Source organism: Rhinatrema bivittatum, chromosome 6 (genome assembly GCF_901001135.1).
Source record: "Rhinatrema bivittatum chromosome 6, aRhiBiv1.1, whole genome shotgun sequence".
NCBI lineage: Eukaryota > Metazoa > Chordata > Amphibia > Gymnophiona > Rhinatrematidae > Rhinatrema > Rhinatrema bivittatum.
This window is the reverse complement of record NC_042620.1, coordinates 242298052-242315789: the sequence shown is the minus strand read 5'-3', so window position 1 is coordinate 242315789 and position 17738 is coordinate 242298052. Positions and strand designations below refer to the sequence as shown.

Below are 17738 nucleotides of genomic sequence, written 5' to 3'. Positions count from 1 at the left end.
GAGCATTGTACTCCAACAGAGACAATTTATTAATTAAAGCACACAAACAATCTCCTTCTCGTACCATTTGTTCGATTCCATTTTCGTCTAAATCTTCCAGAATTAGAGATGTAATTAAAAATCATTGGAAAGTGTTGGCTCCTTTAAGAATTTTTGAAGATAGTCCGATTTTTGCTGTCAAAAAACGTAGGAATCTATGGGATAACCTTAAGATTCAATATAATGGCTTTGAAAGTAATATGAACATGACGGGACAATTGAAGTGTGGGCGGTGTTCAGTGTGCTCTCAGGTCTTAGAGATACAACAGTTTTGTCATCCAAATTTAAAACGGCCATACATTCTTCCAGATACATTTACTTGTGAATCAGCAGGAGTGGTTTATGTAATTTTGTGTCCTTGTTCTTTGATTTACATAGGACAAACTATGCGTTCTGTGAAATGTCGTATCATTGAACACAAAAGTAGGATTAAAATGGAAAAAATAAACGCTCCTTTGGTGAAACACTGGTTAGATGTTAATCATGAGATTGATGAATTACGATTCTTTGTCATTAAAAGAATAACGTTACAGCAGGGAGGTGATTTAGCCGCTGTCCTGAGAAGAGCAGAACAAAGATTCATTTTTGATTGGCAGACAAGTGTACCCTATGGACTTAATGGGCCAATTGAATGGCAAGCTTTTCTGTGAGGATTAATGATTGCCACCGGGGGATATGGAGAGTGTGTTGACAGGAGGTAATGATTTAGCCTATGAGTAAATCTCTAGACCAGTTAAGGATTTAATGAGTGACACTATATATGCCTAGGTTTAGGTGTATGGCTTTACTTCATGCCGTTTATACGTGATGACATCAGTTCCGGAGGAAATGTGAGTATGGAGGAGTTTTAAACGTTGTAGTCAGAGATTGTCCTAGCTGCTGGTATTGTATTTATGTCTTTCGCTATATTTTGGTTACAGGGTTGGTCCCTGGAATTAGCGGAAGCAGGTTGGATTGAGAAATGGTTTTCTTATATACTTGAAGATTTGAATGATATATAAAGCTCTGTAATCCGGCAACGGATGTTGCACATCTTAACCAGGAGAGAATTTACAAGCGTTTTTGCACAGGTAGATCCTTTCTATATATATATATTTTTTGGGTGAGCAAGTGGATTTTAGGGGTAAGAATTGGTGGATTGTTATTACGATGAATATATGTATTTAATACAGGTCAAATTTGAGCTGACAGTGACGAAAATATCCCTGATGAAGCCCGGATGAAGCGGGCGAAACAAGGACTCCTTGTCGGGCAGGTCCAATGGACGTTGTCACCAGTTTGATAAGAAAAGTATAGTGTGTAATGCGGGAACGTGAGAATATCTAGTTCCAATACACACAGAGTTTTTGTTGCAGCATTATTTTGATATATTATGAAATGTTATTTAAATTAAATGAGCAAAAGATTGCAAGATATATGTGAAAGTATATTAATAATCAGTGTTGCACATTGGTGCTGGGAATTTTATGTGATATAATTGACGTTTTTATATAAGGGGTTGATGGGAATTGTGATATGTTTGTGGTATGGATGGATGAGTGTGTTAGTTTAGGAATTATTGTCTAGACAGGATCTATTTTATGTGTTTTCATGAATAAATTGTATTTTTGAAATTATATTCTGTGAATGGGTGAGGACTCTTTTGTTGATATAAAATAGAAAATGTAGTAGCAGATCACCTCGGTCAACATTTCCATCCCCACAAGTGGTCTCTGGATCCTGTGGTAACGAGCAAAATCTTCCAATGCTGGGGTGAAACAACAATCGACCTCTTTGCATCCGAACTGAATCACAAAGTGGACAGATTCTTCTCCCTTCACAGCCAACACAATGTTAGCCATGGACGCTTTCGCTCGCCCCTGGAACACAGGCCTCCGATACCACTGATAGGTAAAACTATCGTGAAACTACAACAAGACAAAGGGTCAATGATACTCATACCCCCGTATTGGCCTCGACAAGTATAGTTTCCCATGCTTCTCGACCTCTCCATCTGAGAACCAATTCGCCTGGGCACAGCGCCCAATCTCATAACTCATAACCAAGGCATGTTATGCCACCCGAACCTTCAGATCCTATCCCTCACAGCCTGGATGTTGAAAGCCTGATCCTACAACCGCTCAATCTTTCAACTAATGTCTCTCAAGTGCTTGTAGCTTCACAAAAGCCTTCCACACGAAAATCCTACCTTTCTAAGTGGAATAGATTCACCACATGGTGCACGCAAAAAGGTTTCAACCCTTTTTCCTGCCCCACTCCATCCTTATTAGACTATCTCTGGCACCTTTCAGACTCTGGCCTCCAGACTTCCTCGGTGAGGGTTCACCTGAGTGCCATCTCAGCGTACCTCAAGGGAGTAGGGGATGCCTCAGTAATGGCGCAACCCCTTGTCAGTTGATTTATGAGGGGACTGCTGCAACTTAAGCCCCCTCTACAGCCACCAGTTACTGAATGGGACCTAAACATAGTACTTGCAAAACTCATGCGTTCCCCATTTGAGCCTTTGCACTCCTGCGATGTTAAATTTTTTTACATGGAAAGTTCTCTTCCTAGTAGCCATTACATCGGCTCGAAGAGTTAGTGAGTTACAAGCACTTGTCACATACTCACCCTATATAAGGTTCCTACATGATCGAGTGGTCCTCCGTACTCACCCTAAATTCCTTCCCAAGATGGTTACTGTCTTTCACTTGAATCAGTCTATAGTTTTGCCCGCCTTTTTCCCAAGGCCTCACTCTCACCAGAGCGAAAGGGTTTTACACACCTTGGACTGTAAACGTGCACTTGCACTTTACCTAGTCCGCACTGCAGTCCACAGAAAATCCACCCAACTCTTTGTTTCTTTTGACAAAAACAAACCAGGAGTTTGTGGGCAAACAAACTCTCTCCAACTGGCTAGTAGACTGTGTCTAATTCTGCTGTGAAAAAGCAGGCCTTCCTCTCCAGGGATGAGTGAAGGCGCACTCAGTAAGAGCTAAGGCAACCTCAGTAGCACACTATCATTCAGTACCGATTGTTGGGATCTGTAAAACTACAACATGGAGCTCTCTTCACACATTTGTAGCACATTACTGCCTGGACAAGGAAGGACGTCAGGACTCTGCCTTTGGCCAATCCGTCTTGAAGAACTTTTTTCCAGTATAATCCCAACCCCTTCCACATCCATCTGCTGTGATTTTCAGGCTGCCTCATTTTTCCCAACAGTACACCAGTTATTGTGCCTGTTGCACAAGTTGTACGCTGTTGGTCCAAACAAATAGGTCAGCCTGTAGCTTGCTAATCACCCACATGTGAGGACTTCCATCCTGTTTGTCCTCACCTGAAAGCAGGTGTTCTCCTAGGACAGCAGGATGTAGTCCTCACGAAACCCACCCGCCACCCCGCGGAGTTGGGTCCGAAATAGTTTTATTATTTTATTTTTTCGCTCGCACCTTTTACTACAAACAAGACTGAAGGGAGATCCCTGTGGCTCGAGGGATCATGGCATGCTGGGCATGCTCAGTGTGCCAGTCAAAAGTTCTAGAAACTTTGACAGAAGTTTTCCGTGATGGGGCTCCATCTAATGAAGTCACCCACATGTGAGGACTACATCCTGCTGTCCTGGGAGAACACCTGTTTACAGGTAAGCAACTCTGCTTTCCTGAGTCTTGTCTTATATTGAAAAAATGGTACTACTACAGCTATCCAATCACCTGAGTGCTATGAATGGAATGGGTAAATAAGGAACAGTGGTTTACCCTTTCAAATAACACAAGTTCTAGGGGGTACACACTTCAGTTTGTCAGGTCTTGATCCTGATTTGTAATTAGTGTAGCCAGTTGGCAATAAGATACTATTGCCAACTGGCTACACCAAAACAAACTAATCCTAAATCCTCAAAATACAGAAATGTTATGGGTCAAGAAAAGATCCCATTCACCCTCTCCCGAAAGCGACCCTTGGAGGAACAACTCTTACCCTTGGCTCTAAAGTCTGGAGTCTAGGATTCGTTATATTCCCAATTTGCCATCAAAACCCAGGTCCATGCAGTAACCAAAACAATTTTCTGTCGCTGCCAACTAATGGATGGCTCTATCTTTGGAACTGCTATTTGGGTCACCTTTTTCTCTTACCTGGATTACTGTAAATCACTGTGTGTGGGAATCCCCAATTTTATATTTCCCACCTACAGCTTATATAAAATGCATTCACATGAATGTATATAAATTTGATGAAATAACCTTAGTCCTAAAAAACCTACGCTGGCTACCAACACTACTGCACCAAATTCAAGATCCTGACCTTGGCCTAGAAATTCCTCTAAGACCCTGACACTAATTTATCTCAGCAACTCTCACCTACTATAAACCCTGCTGTTCACTATGCTTAGTCTCAGGTCCCCTTTTGTAGTACCATCCCCAAGAACAGTGAGGTCAGTATTCAGTCACTGGCCAGGTAAACATAGATCTGGCTAACTTTACAGGGCTATTTCAGTAGTGCAGGCACTCTGAATATAGCCAACTATCTTAAAGATAGTCAGATAAAATTTCTATTTTTAGGACTAACTACACAGCACAAATAGTTGGATAAGTTATCAGAATATCACTCTGATTTTCAAAGTTAGCCGGATAACTTATCCAACTAACTTAACTCCTCCCCGGAATGGCCCTACAATGTTACAATGTAACAATTCTTGAGATGCCTACCTCCTAATGTAATTATACTGATGCTGAGTTGTTAAGTTGTTTTTGAGGTACCTCGTTACAATGTTTCCCCTCTGTTAAAATGTAATCGCATTAATTGTTGAGTTGCCTCCGTTACAATGTAAAAATATTAAGACACTTTAGTCTTTCTATTCTCTGCGTTAACATGTAAACCGGCGTGATATACCCCAATGAATGCTGGTATATAAAAGCAAATAAATAAATAAATGTGACCCGGCTAAAGTTTAGCTGGATAGTAAGTTATCCAATTAAACTTTAGCCAGTTAAGTGGGGGGGAAATATTGAAAAGTCACCATTTAGCCAGATAACTTGAGTTGTCTGGCTAAATGCTGCTGAATATTAACCTCTGTTACCTCACAAACACCAGAATTAGAACCTTCACAGGTTCTGCCAACTAACCCGTTGAAACTTCCTGTCCCCTTAGGTCAGGCAGACCCCCAGGCATCCTAACCTTCAGAAAACGTAAAAACCTGCTTCGTTGTCTAGGGCTGAATGCTGCCTCAATCTGAACATCACTAAAAACCTACAAACAGACCCTGACCTAATTGTACCTTCTATAACTCTCAAGATACTTAAACATTATTAAGAAAACTATTCCATTCACTCCAAACAGTTTTATAGCCATTTACCTACCCTATAAATTAAATGTGCTGATTATGTATTTAGTTCCAATGGACTATATTATACTTGTTCTAGTGACACAATGTAACTGAATATTGCTTAATTGATTTTAACTTGCTTTAAACTCTTGGTGGAAAAGCATGTCATAAATGATGATGAATTCTGGTTTTGCTGGGCTTAATGGATTTGACTATTAGAAACAGGATCTTGGGCTTGATGGATCCTCTGTCTGACCCAGTATGGCAATTCTTCTGTTCTTATTTTTTAATGATTATGTATGCCCTTACAGAATAAATGGTCAGAAGCTTCTGTAAGGGACTCAAGTTCTTAAGTGGCTCTAGTCTGAGGACATTGTGTATATGCAGAGTTTAGGGAAATTCTGACCACAGTCATCAGGGAATTGCCCCTATTGACTGTGATGCAGTGTAACACCAAGTACTTTTTTTTTTTTTTTTTTTTTTTTTTTTTTAATTTAAGAGGAAATTCTTTTAAGAGGAAATTCTTTTTATGCTTAGTAGTCTGAAAATTTCTCTTGACTTTGTCGCCCCCACCACTACCCCCCTCCCCCTGCCAAGAATGCACTTTAAATAGATCTGGCATATTTTATTTATAGACATACATGAATCGCTTCTGTGGACCTCTTCTGTGATCAGTATAGATTGATAAGTTTGAAGTTGCATATATAGTTGGTACTTGAAAAAAAGTAGTTGGGGTAGTGGAGAGGTGTATAGCAGTGGTTACCAACCTTTTTCGTTTTGTGGCACACTTAGCACAAGATTCACTTGGTTGTGGCACACCAATCACTTCCCCATCATCACTTTCTCCTTTCTTTCTTCCCTCTCCTCCCACCCTTTGGTACCATCACATTTCTCATCCCTTCTCTCTTCCTTCAGTCCCCTGGTATCATCATCTTCTCCCTTCCCCTGTCGCATCATAATCACCCCTCTCCCCTCACATCAACATCATTATCTTCCCTCTCCCACTCTTTCTGCCCTCCCCCCAATCATCACTTTCTTCACTTTCCTGTCCCCACTGCCCATCATTATCACCTTCCTACTCTTCCTCTACCCCCAGCATCATCACCTTCTTTTTCCCACCCCTTTCCCCTACCCCCTGGCATCACTTTACCTCTCCCTCCCTATCTTCTGCAGCTCTCCTGCCATTAGTCATGCCTTTCCCTCTTCCCCTCTCCCCTCCCCTGTGGCATCAGCACTTTCCCTTTCTCCCTCCTCCTGGTATCATCATCATCATCATTACCATCCTTCTCCCCCACCCCCTGGCATAATCACTTTGTCTCCCTCCAGCCCCTCTCCTCTACCCCCGGCATCTTCTCTCTCCCTCATCCCTCTTCCCCCACCCCCAGGCATCACCTTTTCTCTCCCTTCACCTCCCACCCCCATGATTACCACCTTACCACTCCAACCACCTCTTCCTCTCTGCTTGTATCATCATTACCTTCTCTCCACCTCCTCATGCCTAGTAACATCACCACCTTCCCTTTCTTTCTACCCTTCTCCCTCACCTCCTGGCATCATTACCTTCTCTCTCCCATCTCTTCTCACCCCAGTGACATCAGCTTTTCTTTCCCTCTACCCTGCTCCCTTACCCTTTGGCATCATCAACTTCCCGCTGCTTCCACCTACTGGCATCACATTCTCTTCCCTCTCCCTCCATCACCCATGGCAATCATCTTCTTTTACCTTCTACCCCCAGCATCACCTGCCCTCTCCCTCACTTCCTGACATCATCTCCCCCCCCCCACCCCGCATCATCACCTTCCTTCTCTCTCTACTCCTCCACCAACATAATCATTATAATCTTCCATCTCCCTCACCCCCCTGTAATCACTTTTTCCCTTTCCATCCACCCCTTGGCATCACTTTCCCTTCACTCTCCCCCTCACCCAACCCCAGTCCTTGTAGAGAAGAAGTCTGTGAGCAGGCTTATCGAGTGCTGCTGTTTTCTCCTTTCCAGCTTCCCTCTGCAATCTTAACTGCATGGAGCCAGTAGGTTTCATGAGACTACAGGACCCTGTGCAGTTTGTGTTGCAGAGGAGAACCAGCAAAGGGGAAAGAAGGAGCAGCTGCTGCTAAGTGTTGCTCTCTGATGCCCCCTACTGGTGGGAGGACATCCTGCAGGCCAGGAAGGAATCTGGAAATGAGACTGCAGCAGCACGCCTGCATTCCAACCACGGCACACAGGTTGAGAACACTGGTATATAGAATGGCCATGTATACGGTTTAGAAAATGTTTACATTTTAAACAGATTTTTTTTCCTTGTGAATTAATTGTGAGAGAAGAATGTATTTAATTAATAGCCCTACCTCATAAGGGCAATTCATCAATGCTATAAGCACATTGACTGGCATATATGTTCTCTCTATTTAAACCCCTGCTTCTTTTCTCTGATCCAAGTTATATTACTCCCTTGTTTTATTGTAACTGCATTCCTTAGCCTTCTCTTGTTTAATGTTTTTACTATTATTATTATTATTACTAAGATCAATGTTATTTTTTGCCTTTTGTTCCCTATCCACTTGTTAATTGTAAACCGACATGATGCGATATTTATCGCGAATGCCGGTATAGAAAAACTTAAAATAAATAAATAAATATTTGTTTTGCAATTGTCTATGCAAGCCTGGTATTAATACCACGTAGTGAGAGCCTTCAGGTGAGGTCCACTTTCCAAAAAAAAAAAAAAAGGGGGGTTTTATGGGTAGTATTGATGGAGCTGCTTATCAGTCATGAAACTTAAATAAAACTAATGCAATTTGAAATTCAAGCAACCTAGGTACCAGCCATGAGATGAACAACTTTTTGATACCTTTTTTAAAAATTACAATGTTTCATACAAAGTGAAAGATATGAAAACAAAATTTAGATTGTTTTAATTTATATTGTTTCCTTATAGCTACGAGCTGGTCCATTTGATGAGTTCCAGATTGCTACAATGCTGAAAGAAATTTTAAAAGGTCTTGACTACCTGCATTCTGAGAAGAAAATTCACAGAGATATAAAAGGTTTGGAAAATACAGAGATGCTTTGTAAATAAAAGGGGGAGGGTAGAATAGGGGATGGAAATTACCACATAGTAAGCAGAATATGATTTTGGTTGTGTTGTGTTTTCTTTTTAGCGGCAAATGTCTTGTTGTCCGAACAAGGTGATGTTAAACTTGCAGATTTTGGTGTTGCTGGGCAGCTAACAGACACCCAAATTAAGAGGAACACGTTTGTAGGAACTCCATTTTGGATGGCTCCTGAAGTCATACAGCAGTCTGCATATGACTCAAAGGTGAGATTGAATGTTTGCCTGTTCTCATTACCAAAGCAGGAGAAATGTCTGTTTTTTGCTGGAGTTTTTAATATCATATTTTCAGGAAAGTTTGCTTAAAAGTAGAAGCGACAGGAGATCACGTGATGTGGTGGACTCGGTAGGACGCCATCCTCCGAGCTCCGGCTATCCCCCTGCCACATCTTGCACCATCCTGCCTACTTTCTGCTTTTTTGGGCAGTTTTGCTCCACTAGAAGCTTTTCTGTGCTTTGCGTTCCACTTATCTCTCCCGGGGCCTCGCATGGCGACCCGATCTCTTAGAAAAGAGAAGGAGAAATTGAAGGCCCCCGAGAGCAAAATGGCTGCCGCTCCTGACCCAGATTTCGATCCTGCGGGTGAATCGCTGGAAGAAAAGATCTCACAAGCGGTGGTACAAGCACTAGATGTCCGTCTTCACCAGCTGTCGGACCAAATAGCGGATGTCCGGGCATCGTTGACCGAGTTTGATGCCCGCACGGAGCGCCTTGAAGGCCGGGTGAGCCTCGTGGAGGACGACGTGGGGGCTTTGGAGAGACGCGTAGAGGAGCTCACTAAACAAGCGCGAGCAAACGAAGAGAAAATCGACGAGCTCGAAAATCGATCTCGGCGGAATAATGTCCGTTTTGTGGGATTCCCGGAGTCCCTACCGGAAGCTGAGCTCCCTCGAGTTTTGGAAGCGTGGCTGCTCGGTTTGGTGCCTTCCTTGGCCTCTCCCTCCGGGGGGTTGTTTGAACGGGCGCATCGGCTGGGTCGGAGGACGGAGGGGGATGCGGCACGGAGACCCCGCGTCATTATTGCCCGATTCCTACACTTTGCTCATCGTACTTTGGTCTTACAGCAGTACCGAAGAGCGCGGGAGTTTTTCTATGAATCCTCTAAGATTCTTATGTTTCAAGATTTTTCGCCTAGAGTCTCCTCACAGCGGAAAGCTTTTCACGAGGTTTGCACAGAGTTGATCAACAAGGGTGTGCGGTTTGCCCTCATGTTTCCTGCCCGGCTCCGGATTAACCACCAAGGCCAACTAAAGTTTTTTGACTCGGCGGTGGAGGCTCGCGCCTTTGTGCGGGATCTCCCTGGTGGTGCATCTTCTTCACCAAAGTGATTTTCATGTGGATCGGAGCGGGACTCTACATTGTTTATCCTTGCCTAATAGGAGCGCCTGTATTCCAAGTGCTGGTTCTATGTGGGCACTACGGAGCACAAGCTGCAGTACGCTCCAGTGCTTCCTTATGGTTAATGCTGTTTTCTGTTAGTGTACTCCCTGTATCACTGTTTATATATTTTGCTATATGATGTTTTTTGTACAAGGGAGCATTGTAATCGTTATGCTATGCTGTAGCGGTTGTGGACCGGGTGGTGCATCAACTAACTACTGTAAGGTTATTGGTTTGTGGGGGGCGGGGGGATAGCCGAACACATGTGGTTCATCCCCGTGATCTCTAACCCCTCTGGGGTAGTAACGTTGGTAATGAGGTATGGGGAAACATGTTGGTCGTCCGGTGACCTAGTTTGGGGTTTGTTCAAGGGGTCTTCTGGGGGGGGGGGAGGGTCTGGAAACGGTTCGGGGGGAATCTCTGGTATGGGGGTATGATTGGTAAAGTGCTCTGTGTAAAGATGTGGTACGGCAGCTTGGGGCATGGCCGGGGCCCTTTCATTTTCAGAACCCATGGACCAGTTGACCACGTATATCTCTCTTCTGGGGTCAGATGGTGTTAAATATGGTCACGTGGAACGTGGCGGGTATGGGAACTCCTGTTAAGCGGGAAAAGGTTTTTGCTCGATTAACCAAACTGCAGGCAAAAATTGTATTCTTACAGGAGACTCACATGCTCCCCACTGAGATTCTTAAACTCAAAAAAAAGTGGGTTTCACAGCTCTATTATGCCTCGGGGTCATCCAAGAGTAGGGGTGTAGCCATAATGTTCCATAAGTCTGTCTCTTTCCAATTGGTGGAGTCTGTGGTGGATCCACAGGGGCGCTATGTGATTGTGAAGGGGTTTCTCATGGGTACCAAAGTCTTATTGGCATCCATCTACGCTCCCAATGCGTATGATCACTCTTTCTATACTCGCCTTTTGTCTCTCCTCAGTAAATTAGGAGATTGTCCAATGATAATAGGCGGGGACTTTAATTTTGTCATGGACCCTGAATTGGACAGAATGCCTAGTAGGGGGGGGCCTGCGAGCGAACGGAAGGGGCCCCGGTTTCTATGCCGTCACTTAGATCTGGGGGACTTGTGGCGAGTACTTAATCCTGGAGAGCGCGATTTTACGCACATAGCTAAGGCCCACCCTACTAAGTCACGGATAGATTATTTACTTGTATCCGAATCCCTTTTCTCGAGATTCACGAGGTCATCTATTGAGGCATTGGTGATTTCGGATCACTGTCCTGTGTCTGGGGTCTTTTCTATAGGGGGTGGCGCAGCTCCAACACAGTGGCGGTTGCCGGCTTCATTGGCCACTGATCCTGCTTTCACTGTTTTTTTAAAAAGGAAATGGCAGGAGTTCCTCTCCTATAATCAGCAGCATATGGACCAACCGATCCTTTTGTGGGAGACTGCTAAATCTGTTTTACGGGGTGACATAATTAGTTATGTTAGTTATCGTAAAAAGCAGCGAGACAAAGAGATTATAACCCTTGAAAAAAAACTACGGACTCTGAAACGGGGGCTCTATTCCAAGACGGACCCCAAGTTGACTTCCCAGTTCCGGGAGACTCAGGTTGCACTTAATGAATTATTGCACACTAGGGCAGCCCATATGCTTCGCCACAGACAATTCAATTTCTATAGGTATGGTAATAAGGCGGGCAAGCTAATGGCGCGCTTGTTAAAGGCGCAGAACGCTTCTAAACATATTGCGAATATACGTAATAAACAGGGGGATATCCAAACTCAATCCAAGGATATAGCAGCCGTATTTTCTGATTACTATCAGACGCTCTATGCGGCGGACCAGGTCCAGGATGAGGATATAAATGTTTTTTTACAGCGGACTAACATGCCCTGTCTCTCGGAGGCGCAAACTCTGACCCTGCAACGGCCGATCACCATGGCCGAGGTTCAGGAGGCGATCCAAATGCTCCCAAACAAGGCCCCTGGCCCTGATGGCATGACCTCTACGTTCTATAAGGGGTTGCAGGAAGAGGTGGCCCCGGTGTTGCAACTAGTGTATGAAACAATGACTGACCGACAGGAAATGCCCCCTACTATGAGAGCGGCTACTATTGTCGTCCTCCCAAAGGCGGGTAGAGATCCACTGCTACCTTCGTCTTACAGGCCCATCTCGTTACTCAATTTGGACATTAAGATTTATGCTAAAGTCCTGGCCAATAGGTTGAAACATCTCATGCCTTTATTGATTTCCCCAGATCAGGTGGGCTTTGTGATGGGGAGACGGTCTACAGTAAACATTCATAAAGTTCTAGCCGCACTGGAGCTTTGCTCTAAGGGACTGGTAGCCGACCCGTTATTGGTCACATGTGATGCCGAAAAGGCGTTTGATCGGGTGGCTTGGCCCTTTCTACGCCGTGTCTTGGCTAAAGTGGGGATCGTGGGCAGGATTTTTGACTATATCAATCTTTTGTATTCCAACCCCACGGCGAGGATATTAGTGAATGGGGACCTTTCGGGGGAATTTTCGTTACAAAGGGGTACCCGTCAAGGGTGTCCCTTATCCCCTCTTTTGTTTATTTTAACGGTTGAACCCCTCATATGCATGCTGAAGGCTGATCCTTTGGTTACTGGAATCCCTTTGCGACAACAGTCCTATCTTACCCTGCTATTTGCAGACGATATATTGCTTTTGCTGTCTAAAGCGAAGGCAGCTCTTCCGGCTGCATTAGCTATTTTCCAGGAATATCAAGGACTATCGGGTTTTAAGTTAAACCTGGATAAGACGGAGGCGTTAGACCTGTCAGGTAAATTGAAATTCACTTGGGATCGGTTTCCGGTTAAGTGGGCTGCGTCCACGATCAAATATTTGGGGATCATTATTCACCCAGACCCCAGACAATGGTATGCGCTTAATGTTCCACCCACGATTCAGAAAATGGTCCATAAACTGAGGAGTTGGAAGGCTTTGCCCTTATCCCTACAAGGTCGTATTGCTATTATCAAGATGGTACTGGCACCCCAGTTATTGTATAAATTGTTGATGTTGCCCTTTCTACTCCTTGCCCGGGATAGACGTGGCCTCTATAGAGAGCTGCGTAAGTTTTTGTGGCAGGATAAAAGGGCGCGCCTGTCCATGTCCACTTTGATGGGACCCACAGTTGAGGGCGGATATGGACTCCCAAACTTTTATTTTTATTCCCTGGCTGCGAATTGGCGTTTTCTGGGGGACTGGTTGTTCGAGACTGCTGAATACACTGATCCTGTCATGATACGTATGATGTGCTATCCGCTGACTCCTGGGGTGGTTCTTCACCTTTCCACAGATAAGTTTCAACGTTTACCAATGCGTTTTATATTGTGTCACACTGTGCGAAAGGTATGGGGTATTCTTCGCAAGATGTTGGGGCTGTCTTTGGCAGTCTCCCCTCACTACCCAGTGCGAGCGGGGTCGGCTGTAGCTCAATCCCTTCTACCTGTCCAACATTCTTTTAAGTTGAGCTCACAGTGGTTACTGGGAGAACTGATTGACCCGACTACGGGAGCCTGCTATACCTTTGATGAATGCATAGCCCTATTTGATTTCAAACCCCAGCACTTCTTATTGTATGGGTCTGTACGAGCTCTGGTGAATGCCTTGGTGCAGGGGACAGCAGGGACGCTCACGAATGACCACTATTCTGCTCTCCTCACTTGTTTCAAATCCCGTAAGGGTTCCCTTTCGTGCCTCTATGCTTTTTCCCAAGTGATACAGGTCTACACGATTTACCAACACTTACTTCCTAAATGGTCACAGGATTGTCGGGAGGAGCTGGAGGTGAGGATGCTTAAACAGTCATATGCGTCCATGAATCTTATAACGAACAATGTGGGTCTTCGGGAGATGCAGCAGCGAATCTTTCACCGGATTGTTTACTCTCCAGCGCGAGCTGCTTGCATGGGACTGGTGGAATCTGCGGTGTGTCTTAAATGTTCCCACCCAGTTGCTTCTCTCATTCACTGTCTGTGGGAGTGCCCTTGTATTCAGACATTTTGGACTTCCATTCAAAGGTTCTTATCTCAACTCCTTGGGACTGATATTCAATGGTCATGCTCTTTCTGTTTGCTTAATAATGATGTTGGAGATCACAGTCTGAATGTTGATAATGTGGTTTTGCTGGCCAAGGTGTGTCTTATGGCTAAGAAATGTGTATTAGTTAAGTGGCTGGCAGCTGACCCACCGACCGTTGCAATGTGGTCCTCTCTGATGACTGAAATGTATCAGCTGGAATATGGCTCAATGTATAAGAAATTCTCCCCCCGAAAGAAACGGGGGTTTGAGGACATCTGGGGACCTTACTATAGATCGCTGTCCGCTCAAGTGAGGAAACTGGCGCCCTTGGGTGGCCCCTAGTGCCTGAGCTTCATAGACCGGCTGGCCCCGATGTGGGTTCTTGACCGATTCGGTATTGGTCACCAAGTTGGTGCCACGCAAGCACTGTCCAGAGATTCCCTTGGGGTGGTTGGGAGGGGTGGGGGGGTGGGAGGGGTATGGGGGGAGATATTGAAAAGCTTTCAGGGTGACACCGCTGTATTGTATTGTTGTTTTGTTTGTTCCTTGTGCCTGATTCACCCAATAAATATATTTTGAAAAAAAAAAAAAAAAAGTAGAAGCGACTAGGGTACCTGTAAGGCTAATTAATTTAAAATGTGTGTATTGGATGCAAACCCCTGGTCCTTCCAGATAACAGCAGAGCAGCTGTTTGAATTAACTTATAATGCAGCAAGGCATATGCAGCTCGGTCCGTTCTTTGTGGAGCTTACAATCCAGTCAGGAGACAAAGAAGACTGACAAAAGATTCTGGGAGCTAAGTGTGAGGTTCAGGAATTTGATTATTGTAGAAATTGGTTAAGAACAAAGCCATGCTCAGGAAGAACCACTTTGAGAATTTAGAAACTGCCTCAAAAAAGTAGGTTTTTAGGCAGGATTTCATTGGGCCACTATAACTAGAGCCTCTTGTCTCCTGTGATTCTGCGGCTGCAGGAAGAGCCACAAAATCTACCCTTTTTCTCAGAATTTGCCGATCCACCTGAAATCATTGTGGGAGAAGAGGGAGCTGGATCCACGTTGGTAAAGATGGCTGTCCCATGGCTGCATTTTTAAACTGCTGCGCTGCAAAACCCCTTCCTGGTTCTTCCTCCCTTTTCCCATTCCTTCATCAGGCGGGAGGAGACAAGCAGCACGTTAGCTCTCCACTTCTCCCTGTTGCTCCACTCTGCCTTCTCCTGTCACACACTGACTTGTCTTTAGCAGCACTGTAACTCTTCTCTTCCAGTTTCACAGTGCTGCTCACTCAGCCACGAGCCCTATCCCTGGAGCTGGTCTCCGCAGTGGTCAGCAATGGGACCCTGCTCTTTCCTAGTGAGTAACAGATGGAATCAGGACCAATGGGTATAGTGTGCTCCTGATAGCAGTTGGAGACTGAGTCAGATTTCAATCTGACGTCAGCCCTAGTACATATACCCCTGCAGGAAGCTCTGCTCTTCAGTATTTCTCAGTCTCCATATCAATTCGGGACTCTATACACGCTTGTACAGCATTAGAATACTCTAACCAAAGAAATCTTACCTCTACAGATGAGCCCCGCTCTCCTGCGGTGATTCCTACGGGTCCCTCCCCCAGTTGAGAATTCCTGAGGTGATTTCCGCGATCCCTCAGAGGTAGGCCTCTGTCCGGCAGCCGGTTCCCGGAGTGGACTTAGCCCCCGGCAGCGGGTACAACTTTGAGCACGGTGGTGAAGGTACCTTTCCCTCTCTCCCCCCCCCCCCACCCCCGCAGCCGGAGACCGCCCGGAAAGAGTCCGGGAAATGCCGAGACAAAGTAAGGTAGAAAACTTCCTAAAAGTCTCTGGTCTGCGAGGCTCGAATAGCTGCACAGATTGCCAGCCGGCGTTAGTGCTACCGGGTTGATCAGCCCTGTCCGGGCTAGACCCCGGTCTGATACGAGGGTCCTCCGAGGTGGTCGCCATATTGCTCGCATGGTTGCCAATGCCATTTTCCCTTGATCGCTGCTGCCCTGTCCACCAATCCGATCCGTGCGCACAGAGGCGAGCCGGGCGCACAAGTGATTTGCGCAAGGGTGCCAGGCGCACAGCCACACGCTCAACTGTGCTGGTCGCATAAGTTAAATATGTGCGCACAGCAGCTCGCGCATCTTATTGAGCATACATCCGACCTATTCGCACAACTTCGGCGTGGCCGGAGCACATAACTAAGCCTCCCGGCGTACACTTGAAAGCACAAACTGGGGGTTTCTGCAATTCTATGCGCACAAGCCATGGCACCACCGTACAAGAAGCTCAAGGCTCAGATCCTCTGCCCAGCATGCCACATAAGAGCTGCGCAGCACGAAGAGGCCACGGCTCTGTGTCTACAGTGTGAGGTGGCCCTGGGTGAAACAGGTCAAGGTCCTCCCCAGCCAGTACTGGGATCTGGATCCACTGACAGTACACCGGACCTCTCTATCCCCAGCGGGAGCCTCCTTCAAACGGGGCTCCCCGGGGACGCAGCACCTCTCAACTTAGACCCAGCATCTTTCTCCTGGGTAGAATTCTTCAAAGGCCTACATACCTTTGTCCACATGCAACCAGCTCCTCCGATGCCACAGCCTCCCCCAAAGGACCCTATCATCCTGGGATCCTCTAAACCCAGAGATGTGCCTCTCCCGCCCAAAAGCCCCCAACATTGGGGACACGGACACCTCGGACGAGGATCAAGACTCCCTGGAGGAAGGGGAAATCCCCACCAGGAATGGAACCTTAACGAACCATGAGGCGGTTCTTCGCCAAAGACGAACTATCAGACCTCGTGGCTCACAGCTTGAAAGAGCTCGCTATCCCAGGCACAAGTGCCACAGGGAAACCGAAGACGAACCCCCTCTTCAAGGGACTCCATCAGGCCTCCCACCATTTCCCTTTGCTGCAAGCCATTCAACAGCTGATTGACCTGGAATGGGAGGCTACGGAGGCCAGGTTCAAGGGGGGACAGACCCTGGCAGTCCTATACCCCCTGGACCCTGCTGCCAAAGATCTCCTGGCATTTCCCGAAGTGGATGCCATGGTCTGCGCAGTTTCAAAGTGCACTGCCATCCCAGTCGAGGGAGGAGCGGCACTCAAGGATGCCCAGAACAGACGTCTGGAATCCATGCTCAGTCATTCGATGTATCAGCTATGTCACTACAGATTGCGGCCTGCTGTGCCGTGGTGTCACGCGCCTGCTTATCAAAGACCAGGAACGCCACCACACTTGTCGAAGCACTAGAACCAGCAGTATCATTCCTCACAGATGCGACCTCTGACCTGGTGCGCACCGCAGCCAGAGGCGTTTTGTCCGTTGTGGCAGCCAGAAGGCAACTCTGGCTCCGAAGCTGGTCAGCCGACGCGACATTCAAGACGAGGCTCACAAGAATGCCTTTTAAGGGAACCCTCCTGTTCGGAAGCAAACTGGAGAAGTTAGCCGACAAATGGGGCGAATCCCCAGCACCGCAGCTACCAGAGGACAAGAACAAGAGAAGCCAGCACCCCTCCCCCAGAATATCTAAGGGCAGGGGATCACATCGCTTCAAACCGTACAAAAGTACATATCAAGCATCTCGCCCCACAGGCAGGGGCCAGTCCTTTCGGAACAAACACAGCAAAAGGGGAGCCGGTGCGGGTCCAGGCCCCAGCCGCACCCCGCAATGAAGATCAGCTGACCATCCACAGGAAGAAGCCATTGGGGCAGACTTGCTCTATTCTTCCAAAGACGAGTCGAGATAACTTCGGACAAGTGGGTCCTAACCATTATTCGCGAGGGATATTATCTGGACTTCCACAACATTCTTCCGGACAAAGTTGTGAAATCTCCCTGCCACGACCCTTCCAAGAGGATGGCAGCGGAAACCACACTGACCAAATTGCTCGACTTAAA

General features: G+C 46.2%; 1 protein-coding gene across 1 annotated transcript in view; it reads left to right on the top strand.

Moving 5' to 3' along the window:
• Positions 1-17738, top strand: part of STK26 (serine/threonine kinase 26) — a 235924-nt gene that overhangs the window by 157741 nt on the left and 60445 nt on the right. Inside the window, exons 4-5 of the mRNA XM_029606686.1 lie at positions 8278-8386; positions 8501-8658. Of these exons, the coding sequence (XP_029462546.1) occupies positions 8278-8386; positions 8501-8658 (267 nt within the window). The remainder of the gene's footprint in view (positions 1-8277; positions 8387-8500; positions 8659-17738) is intronic.